General features: G+C 41.2%; 1 protein-coding gene across 4 annotated transcripts; it reads left to right on the top strand.

Annotated features, from left to right (window-relative positions):
• The first annotated feature begins 65 nt into the window (after positions 1–65).
• Positions 66–10,269, top strand: Golgin104 (coiled-coil domain-containing protein 186). Of its 4 annotated transcripts, none has more exons than XM_076794959.1 (10): positions 66–263; positions 337–533; positions 668–2,240; positions 2,301–2,571; positions 2,646–3,049; positions 3,134–3,672; positions 3,757–4,022; positions 4,102–4,125; positions 4,238–4,387; positions 4,448–10,269. In XM_076794959.1, the coding sequence occupies exons 2-10, from the start codon at positions 431–433 to the stop codon at positions 4,520–4,522; spliced, it is 3,405 nt and encodes a 1,134-aa protein (XP_076651074.1). In that variant the 5' UTR covers positions 66–263; positions 337–430; the 3' UTR covers positions 4,523–10,269. The 4 variants fall into 4 exon arrangements, with proteins under 4 accessions (XP_076651074.1, XP_076651076.1, XP_076651073.1 ...); XM_076794961.1 differs by having other exon boundaries at positions 66–533; positions 668–847; positions 986–2,240; XM_076794958.1 differs by having other exon boundaries at positions 66–533.
• The last annotated feature ends 207 nt before the right edge of the window (positions 10,270–10,476 follow it).

Here is a 10,476-nt window from a genome sequence, read left to right as displayed (position 1 = left end):
TAAATAAAAAAAAAAAAGATTTCTTAGCCGGTAAAACAGTCGATTTGGCCATGAAAATTCACATGTTCGATTTTCTATTGTACATCACCTACGTCATTACGTGCTGTCGATGCCACATGTTCTTCACGCAAGATCCATCTCTGACGTGAATATATCACATTTATCAGCTGAATTCTCGACCGATGTTTTCGGAAGAAGTAATACGTGTAATCATGGTTAGAAATAGTAACGAATAATGACAGCTGAAGTCTTCGCAATTTTAGGTTATTTTCCTTGATTTTACTCTCAGTCTTTCGCGAATGTCGCCTAACATTGTACTCGCGAATTTGTTTAAAGTCAATAGACTACTTCGACATCAATGACTTTCACTGGTAAACATGACACCATAAAATAGAATCAAACTGGTCTGGAAGAACTGGAATTTCATGAAATGGACGAAGATAAGTCGGAATCGTTCAGCAAGGATGAAGTCTCGTCAGAAAATCTCGATCAGACTGATTTCAACATGAATCCAAATGTTCCAGTTTTCAAAGGTATGAATCGAATACTTCAACCGTATACACGTATTTTCTCGAGATAAACTGAAACAGTTGTCAAAGTTTTAGTACTCGTAAATTTCTAATCTCTCAGAATCTAATTTTATTATCTTTTTCATTGATCATTTTAGTCAGTGAATCCCAGAATGAACAGGACATCGTGATAAAAGAGGATAAGAAGCCAATTCAGGAGGAATTCACTCAAACTGAAATAGGCTCAATTTTATTGAATAACAATGATCAAAAAGAGTACCATTCTTTGATAGAAGAGAACAGTATTAACTCGACAATTAAAAGTTCTACTTCCTTAAGTAATTTATCAGAAAATAAGCTTTTAGAATGCGAAGTATTACCTAGAGATGCAGGCAATGCACAAGAAAAGTCTCTACTAAAATCATCTTCTTATAGCAGTATCGATGTATCTAATTCATTTTCGTATTCACCTTCAGATATAGTTTTAAATGATACTCCAAACTCAATTGGTGCAGGCGATTATAAGGATTTAAAATTCATATCAGACAATGAAGAAGAGACTCTGTTTAATATTAAACCATGTTCGAACACTGATCAAACAAAGGCCTCAGAAGTAGATACAATTCAGAATCCCATCACAAATGAGAAATCAAGGGAGAGTACTGATCAACCAGAAGTTTTGAAATGCTTAAAGTATGAAAAAATTTGTAATAAAGATGGACAAAAGACTTCTCAACATATCAGGAACAATAGGTCACAAGGCAATTTAATAGTTCGACCGACTCTGGTTGATGACAGCAAGTTGGTTAAAATTTCACTGCCAACGAATCCCATTAACTTAATGCAATCAAATGCTCAGTTCTTGAACAAAAGTCGTAACTTTTTAAACTTTATTACAGAGAAGTCGTCAAACATAATGGAAAAAGCTCTGTTGCCACAGCATTTGTCTGTGAAGTACAATTCGGTGATGAAGTCCATAGATAACAGTAATAATGAAAAGAAATGTATAGGAGAATCTCATAGTATAAAATCTCCATTGACAGAACCAATGCATAATAGCAAATCAAGCACGATAGAAAAGCCAAAAGATGTATTTTATTCCTCCAAAAGTCCAGTAGATATGCAGAATGTAGAGAAAGAATTTACAGTGAACTGTGAAACAAGAGATCGTTTTGCAACGAATCAAAACGAAAACGTATGCATTAGCACTGAGAAAAGGGATGAGGATCATGATCAACCTAACTATTCATTGAGCAATGACGAACAATTAGAAATACAGTCTGTTAACAAAGATGAAAATACAGAACACGGCAATCTAGTTCATATAGAAGAAAATGTGAATTCTCAAGAACATATTCATTCTGGAGTATTAAATTCTGAGAGCAGTAATTTTAATTCTGAAACTTCTAAGCAGAGTTTGCTGACACACCCGGCGTACCTTACTATGTTAAAAGACTATGCGGATTTTAAAGCAAAATGCTTAAAATTGCAAGAGAAAGTTGAGTATTTGGAGGAGAGAAATCAGATGTTAGAAGCAGAAAACAAAGGGGATATTTATGCTTTACAAATCGAAACTTTGGAGAAAACAGTAAATAGACTTACATCTGAACTGCATACTTCATTGGAGACTCAGGAGACCCTGAAGAAAGAATACAGTGCTGCTAATAAAGAGAGGGAGAGCATGGTAATGAAGTACGCTGTTAGTGAAAAGCAATTGATTGACACTCAAAGGTAATATTAAAATCTTTTTAGCTTTACATTGAATGTGTAACACATGTAATATATTCATAGGGCGAGAGAACACGCAGAACGTAAAGCAAAAGACAGTACGAGACAACAGGAACTGCTTCAAAATAAATTACGCGAGATGCAAGGGGAAAGAACGAGAATATGTAACATTTTGGATGGAAAATGTCGTGAAGTGACTGATCTACAAAGAGAAATTGAAAAATTAAAAGAGGACGTAAACATGAGGGATATAAAATTAAAATGGACTCAGAATAAGCTTAAATCGGAGATGGACATACAAAAGGAAACTCAACAAAAGTTAGATAAAGCCACGGTAATCATGCTCGAAATCGTTCTTCCCTTATCTCGTTACAATTTGTGTCACTGACACATGTATTATCTTTTTAGGTCAGAATCAATGAAATGAAAGAAGAGTGTGATCTAATACGTAAAGAGACGCAAAAAACGATGCGGCAATTCCAGCAATCGGAGGAAAACAAAGCCGTCACACTGGATCAACAATTGAAAGAGCAACAAGCGCGTCTAATATTAGAGAGACACGTTACAGAAGATAAGGAAATGTCGAGGCTTCAGTTACAGAAAGAAGTGGAGACCTTGAAGCACAGGCAGCAGGTTCTAATTGAAGAGAACAATACATTCAGTTTGAAAATCCAAGATGCCGAGAAGAACCGTTTGAATTACGAGAGCAATCTGAGTAACCTGAAGATCATAGCTGATCAACGTCAGAAAGAAGTTGCAGCGTTGAATGGAAAAGTGTGCGAGCTAGAAACGTTAAAGGTTCAGTTGCAACAGTGAGTACCGCCATTATAAAAATTACGATTCGATACGAAAAGTACATTTCGTATGCACCAACCTAATATTTGATTTTTCTGCAGTAAAGAGCAGTGTCTAAACACGGCTGAAACGGAAATAGAGAACCTGCGATTGGCCAACGAAGAATTGCAAGCCGACATGTACGCGTGTCGTCAGAAGGAAGCTGAGATGTTGGACTTCACGCAAAAATTGACAGATAAAAATGTATGCCTTCAGTTGGAGTTCACTGCCATCGAGGCGAAAGTGAAGAAGCTGGAAGAAGAGCACGAGCCGTTGCACGAACGTATCAGATACTTGACGGACGAGATTAAGATTCTTAAGATAAATCTCGCGAAGGAACAGGAAGCAAGAACCGAAGAAAGCAAACTCTTGGCTATGCATGTCGCCGAGCAAACGCAACTGGCGCAAAGTCTCGGTCAGAAGTTGGAAGACAGTCAAGGGGAGAACGCTGTGTTGAAGAGGAAACTGCAATTAACTATGAAAGAAATGACGAGAGAGTTGCAACAATGTAGGAAGAAACTGGAAGCTTATCAATCGTCGTCGCCTTGTAATTCGTTAGGGGCTGTGTCCAGAGCTGGATCAAATATTTCATTGAACACAGGTTCTTTAAATTTAACGAGTGATATTTTATTCGGTATAAAGATATTGCTGTTTTATATTTGTCGTTACACCGTGTTTGTTTCAGGAGATACATTAAATGGTGCCTTATCTGATAACAGTATGAATGGCGACCAAAACGTTCAGGTCGTTGAACCTAGTACACACACGTTAATGGAGCGAATTGTAGAACTGCAAGTAGCTATCGCTAAGAAGGCTGAGAGAATCGAATTCCTTGAGGACCATAATCGGTATTTGACGGAGGAGGTGCAGAAGAAGTCGAAAATTATACAGTATTATATTTTACGAGAAAATTCTGGTGCCATGGGTAGCAACGAGCGAGATAGATATAAGGTAAATATCCAAAACACACCGTGGCTTTAGTAGTGTTCAACGTCACTAATTGCATCATACTTTGCTTCATACACACAAGCATATCAAGAGTAGAAGAAATGCAGTAAGTATAGCAGTAAAATTGAGTGTATTAAGTTGTTTTGAGTTACATTAGCTTCAAATGCGGTTGCACATTAAATTAACCGTTTCAATTGAATCATTTTGTTATGTCACAGGCAGAATTAGCCAAATACGGAGGAATAATGGCCTCAATCTTCACCCAACGAGTTTCGGACGAGAAGATGACTCTGAAGCTGTCCTTAGAAATTAACGAAAAACTGCAAACAACTGTGGAGGATACTTTATTGACGAATATGACTCTAAAGGTAAACATGAACGAAAACTAATCGTCGGAAGTATAGCGTTAATTGATGCTCTGTTTTCAGGATAATATTGATACGCTCAGTCAAGAGATAGCCAGGCTAACAATGCAAAACCAACAAAGGCAAATAACTAATTAAAGGTATACGGTTGTACTTACAATGAGACGCTTGTACTTATTATGTAAAAATAATGGAGTAACACGTGCATGTATTGAAAATGCGGAAATAGGCGTTTTGTTACCGAAGAAATTTTACGGTACACCAGTACCCCCAATTTCGACGTCGCAAATTGAACATATAAAAAGAAGATTATATTTTTATTCGTTAAAAGATAAGTATCGAACACTTACCTCAAGAAGAAGATCTGTTTCGTGGTAATTTGGACGATAATATATTTGTTTAAGTTAGGAGTGTCTAGGTAAAACAAACTTCTACTTAACCCTATGTTACTTATTGATGTAGAGTTTATGTTTGGAATTTTATTCATTATTTTATACGTTTTGTGACGACGTTCTTCGAATACAAATCTCAAGATCTTTCATACATTTTTTATCTTGATTTTTTTAAGTTTAATTATTACTTTTTAATCGGAACGTAAATATACGAAGACTGTATTTTAACATTAAAAAGAAAACAGATTCGTCATATCTAGTCAGACACAGGTGTAACTTATTGAATCGATTTTGTTAAAAAAGTTGAGTACAAACTGCAAACAACGCTAATTGGTACGGTCCATTCCGTCGGAGTATTCTAAAATTTTCAACACACGACGAAATTTGCAACCGAAATTCTGTTGGTATTGTATCTCATGTATATATAACCTACACAGTTTAACGCGTAAGTATCGAAACAGAAATGTATCACTGGCAGAGCGTGTGTATTATAAATATTCTATACATTGTAAACCACTGTAAAGATAAAAAAAATTTTATGCTAATATATATATATATATAAAAAATATTGCAGATAAAAAACGTTCTAGTTCTTCGAAAAATTGCCACTCACCTGCGGTTTAAAAACTAGCAGAAGCAAAGTGTATGGAAAAGACACAGAACAATACGGAGTACAAATACTGGACGCAACAGCTTTCGTAATTAAAAAGATTTAATGATATAGGTTTGTTCACACGTTTAATGACAACCTGTACTACATAATATAAAGTATTTGATTATAACAAGACAAAGCAGACCTCGTGACTCTGTAATCTATATTCTTTTTTGTATTTTTTTTATCCGTGTCAGGTAATTACGAAACTATTACACTTTTACTCCATCTAATAAGAGGAACACACCTATGATTCGCGACCGGTCTCATCGAGTTACTCGTACGGGAATACTCGTCGATTCCCCGCTATTCTGCCATAATATATAAGACACATTATTTCATCGGACAAACAATTTTGTTCTCTAGACAGCGTGTCGTCCCCGACACTCTTTCGTCACCCTGTATATACATATGCACAGCACTTACAATCTTACAAAGCACGTACTACCGAAATTTACAATCGAGTGGGCGAAGTTTTTTTTTTACGGATAAATTGCGATTTTAGTCGAAAGTAGGTAATATGTGTACTTCTTACGTATCTCGTGTGTACATATGTTTCTGTGTACTTTGTACGTGTGTGTATACGTGTACGTATACGGTATGCCAAGTTTGAGTCGCGTGCACACGATGATTATTCTTCTAGGTTCGGAGAGTGTGCAGAGAATCACTCGTCTACCTACGATATTGGTTCTCTCGTGTCCTACGAAGATCATTTAGCGCGGCGCTCGAATATTTCTCCGCAAAAACCGGAGAAATAATACGGCGCGTGCACGTCGAACGGAGTTTGCTGCACACAGAATCCGTTTGAAAACGGTGGCATAACAAAACTGAGGTCGATTCGTCGCGGAAAAATAACTCGAAAACGCGGTGCTGGATTGTTCGTGCTCGTCTGACCATTGCACGCTCTTTCCACTTGTCGCAGTCGACGCGTGCGAGGTCGTTCATCACCGAAACCGAAGCCTCGAAGAGAAGGTCTCTCTCTTCTACTTTCTCGACCTACTTCTCGCACACACAGATCCACCCGGATTTTGTTCGTGCCACGATTTCGTGCACACCCTGTATAACAATTACATACACATATACATATACATATATGTATATACATATGCGTGGATATTGCTTTTTGTACATCGTATCGTGGTATACACATGTACATGAACTTATGTCCTACGTTACTGTCGCTTCCGTAAAGATCGTCGATCCGTTCGCGATCGGGATTTTCGATGAGTTTCCAGTATACAGGGTGTTCCGTCGAATTCCGTATTTGTTTATTCGCTTACATCGTCGGCAGGCTTTCGCGCGAAAGAAGTTGCACGATAAAAGTGTCACTGTGACGTTAAGGGGAAGCGAAGGTCGTCCGACTCGTAGAAACGTTTATGCGGTCGATCGTTGTCGTTATTTGGACGTTTCACCTTAAACCGTTCCCCGTGTATGGATCATGGTTTCCGGAATGGGATCGTTTTCGGTTTTTGTCATAATTTTCATGAAGATCGCTCGAGATCAAAACGTCGCGTTGCATTACTATTTCCTGCTACGCTGAACCCCACTGTCAGTGCGAGCTAAAAGGAAAAATTTACGACTTCAAGATCTACGGATCAGGCTACACCGAAAGAAAAATCACCGGGCTAGTCACAACTTCAAGAAGGGTCCTTTCACCTCGAACTCTTCTCGCGAAAATACTGTTACGGAGAACAGAAAGATTTTGTTTGGACCCTTCAATCGTTTTCAATGATATCCTTGAATGAGTATCGGTAGTTTATATACGCTAAAGTATACTTCCTACAGCACATCAAATTCTGTACTAGCGAAAATACAATTAGAAGAGACAATTTTCCTTTAATCATTTCAACACGTTGACTGCCATGTCACCTATATGTGGGTGACGGAATTATTTGTCCAGGTTTTGAAATGAATTTTTACGTTAATATATTCATTGCACCAAATTTGATTAGGATCTGTAAAATTCAAGAAGGTTGAAGGACTACTCAATATCACACTTACTTTGATTTTATGGAATTTTTGAGGTTTCCAGTTTGGCGGTCAAAGTGTCAAAGAGCAGGGACGCAACAGCAGTTTGTAAACAATTTGAGCAATTCGTGTCGGCTATCAAGTTACACGCTGTTCGATCGTGTTATCATTTTCTCGATGTAATTGCCGAGGGCGAGTTAGAAATTCAAGAACATGGAAATTAAGACATTCAATTATGCGTCGGATTTTACGTTCCTCGCGGCCTTAGTGGACACGGATGCACATACAGCCGTGGATGCAACGCGCATGAAAAGGGAACGAAGACAGCGTCTCTTGGTTAATCGCTCGCTTCCGGAGAACAGTGTCTGAATTAAAGGCGAAGCGGAAGCGTGTGCTCCCGCGCGATGGAAGCGGATCATCCCGTGCATCGATCCTGGTGCCGGGTACGCCGCCAGGCCTGCGTGCTCTCGCGCGCGCGTTCACCCGATAGAATTGCAAATGCCCATTTCGGCGGCGAGCGGGAGAGAAAAAAAAAAAGAGGCGTAAATCTTTTAGTCACCATTGTTCCTCGGCGCCGGGATCGATTACGCTCGTAGGTCGAGAGACGAGGTGTAACGAAAGTCGTAAATTAAATGAAGCGCAACCTAAGTGAACCGGAGGAACAACGGCGAAGAACAATCGAGCGCAAACAAGAGCACAACGAGCGCGCCAACGAGTCCCGTTGATAACGGAAACCAACGCGTTTCTGGACCCAGCGTGTCGATCGACGAAACCGATTTTTTATTCCCCTCGATCATTTTTTAACACACTATCGGCGGGAAGGGTAGTAATACCTTTTCCGCAGACGGGTCGGGTATTAGTACCTTTTATGCAGAACGTACGCTAAGTGTTAGTAAAGCACTTACCAATGCTTGTTTTTGTTTTCACGTAATGAATATTTTGTTTTGCACAACAACTTTGTAAGCAACCTTCAGGTTGTTTTCGCCCGCTAGACCCGTCGATAGTGTGTTAATACTTCACCAAAGTCTATCAACCCCTTCCCGTACGATTATCTTCATGGTGAACAATGATTGGGAGTTCTTTACCAAAGAGAAGCGACGCTTTTAAATATTTTTGTAGCGAGCTCAAACAGCTAAAATGCACCGTACTCTTCGAAGTAATCTCCGTCGGTTTCTATCCATTTGCTCCATGTTTGAATCAATATGGGGGTTGAGAGATTTCAATTTAAAGTGAAGTCGCAATCGATTAATTCCTCGCTTTGAGATGACGATGCACGAACTAACATATGTAGCAGAAATGTCAAAATATGAAATTATAGGACAGAATGGCAGAATCAAATTGTGGAGCGGCAATGTACGAGCACTAACCGAGCATCTCTCGTGCCACCATCTTCGAGCACAGTACGAATGTAAACAGCAGTAGCCGTGTCTTTAATCACCGCTGTCTAGCAGCCATTTGTGTGCAAATAGTAACTTTCTTCGGTGACGAGAGTAGCGGTGAGAACCGCTGGAACGATTTTCTGTGGGAAAGACGGTTGCAGGGCCGTAAGTAGCGGGTCCGGGACTTCGTTAGCCCCGCCTCGGCCCTTTGGCCATGCCTCGAGTGTCCTTGCCGGGTGCTCGAAGAGGATCGGGTCTCGGGTGCTTGACGATGGCCCCACGACGGCCGCTGAGGCCCCGAGGACCCCAAATTTTGGGGTGTATCATGATCTCGACCACAGGGTGATTCACAAAGGCACGCCATCGAATCACCGCAGTGGGAAACGCGTTCCTTTGGTTACGCTTAAGTGTCGGCGAACCGGCGTCTTCCAACCGAGGTTTTCCAATTAACCCGTTACGTTGCATGATCCACGCGCCGCCATACCCGAATGAGGATATTTTACCGATTGAAATATGAAATTTACCAATGAAATTGTGGCTGTATCGACGAATTTTAATCGGTAAAATAAGTCTCGTGCAAAAGGTAACTCGACGTAGGAGCGGAAAGGGTTAAGACCCGGATTCGTGATTCGAATGCGAAACAGGGACCGTCGGTTTGGGTCCATTGCCGAGTGAATCAGCCTGTAGCAGACGGTGTGCGCAGCCCTCGAGCGCGTTAATTTCGCCGGGCGAATTGATTTCGGCCCTGGCGAACGTCGACCGTCGCCCGTCCGTCCGTTGCCGCGTTAACTCTGCCCAGTTAGATCGAAGTTGCGAACCGCCACGAGGGAGAGAGCCCCGGGTTCGGAGTGAGGAACGAGTGCCAGAGGGGGGAGGAACGGTGGGAAACGGGCTGGATATACGTGACTTAAAGGGAACGTGTCAGAGAAACGAAAGAGAGACGTGGCGACGGCGGCGGCGGCAGTTGCTATAGCTGGCGAGGTCGCGAACGAAACGAAACGAAACGAAACGAAACGAAACGAAACGAAACGAAATGGGGACCAGACGAGAGAGAAAAAAGGACACCGTCGACGTGGACAGAATGCAACAAGAACACGATATCCCATAGGCAACGGGGGAGAGAGGAAAAAAAAAAGACAAAAGGTGGCACACACACACAGAGACAGACAATGGCCGACGGGGTAGGTTTTCGCGGGGAAAAACGTGGAAACAGAAAAAGACGCGACGATGGGAAGAGCCGCCGTCACCACAGGGGTTTGGGGACAAACGGAGAACGATCGAGAGGGTGGAGGAAAAACCTGGAATCGAGAAATAAAGGGTGGTAGCGAAGGATAGAGACACACGCGAAGGGAAGAAATGAATATACAGATGTATAGAGGAGTTACGCGAGAAGGAGAGATAGAACGCAGGGATAGAGAAAACGGGGGAGGAAGAGAGGGTTTACGTTGTAAAGCCCGCGCGCGACCCACCCTCTATAAATTCTAGCAGCCACAGGGGTTTTCGTTCCGTTAAAGGGGAAACGTCGGTGCGACAGTGTATCTGTCGAGCAGTTAAAGGGGACGGGCTGTTACGAGTGTGCCATCGAGCGAGGGATATGAGCATATCCCGGGCTTAAAGGCGCCTCGAATTCTATCGCATCGGGCAGACTCTCGCGAGCGGATTAACCCCCCACTCGAGCACGCTCTCCTCTCCCTCGTCCTT

Source organism: Halictus rubicundus, chromosome 10 (assembly GCF_050948215.1).
Source record: "Halictus rubicundus isolate RS-2024b chromosome 10, iyHalRubi1_principal, whole genome shotgun sequence".
In the NCBI taxonomy this organism is placed as follows: Eukaryota; Metazoa; Arthropoda; class Insecta; order Hymenoptera; family Halictidae; genus Halictus; species Halictus rubicundus.
The sequence above is the reverse complement of the archived record's forward strand: the minus strand, read 5'-3'. Positions and strand labels throughout refer to the sequence as shown.

Bases quoted from the DNA above. Each gene is read 5' to 3' on its own strand.
- Golgin104 (XM_076794959.1), top strand. From the start codon at position 431: ATGGACGAAGATAAGTCGGAATCGTTCAGCAAGGATGAAGTCTCGTCA. The intron at 534-667 runs GTATGAATCGAA...TGATCATTTTAG, and splicing joins AAATGTTCCAGTTTTCAAAG to TCAGTGAATCCCAGAATGAA. The intron at 4,388-4,447 runs GTAAACATGAAC...CTCTGTTTTCAG, and splicing joins TGACGAATATGACTCTAAAG to GATAATATTGATACGCTCAG.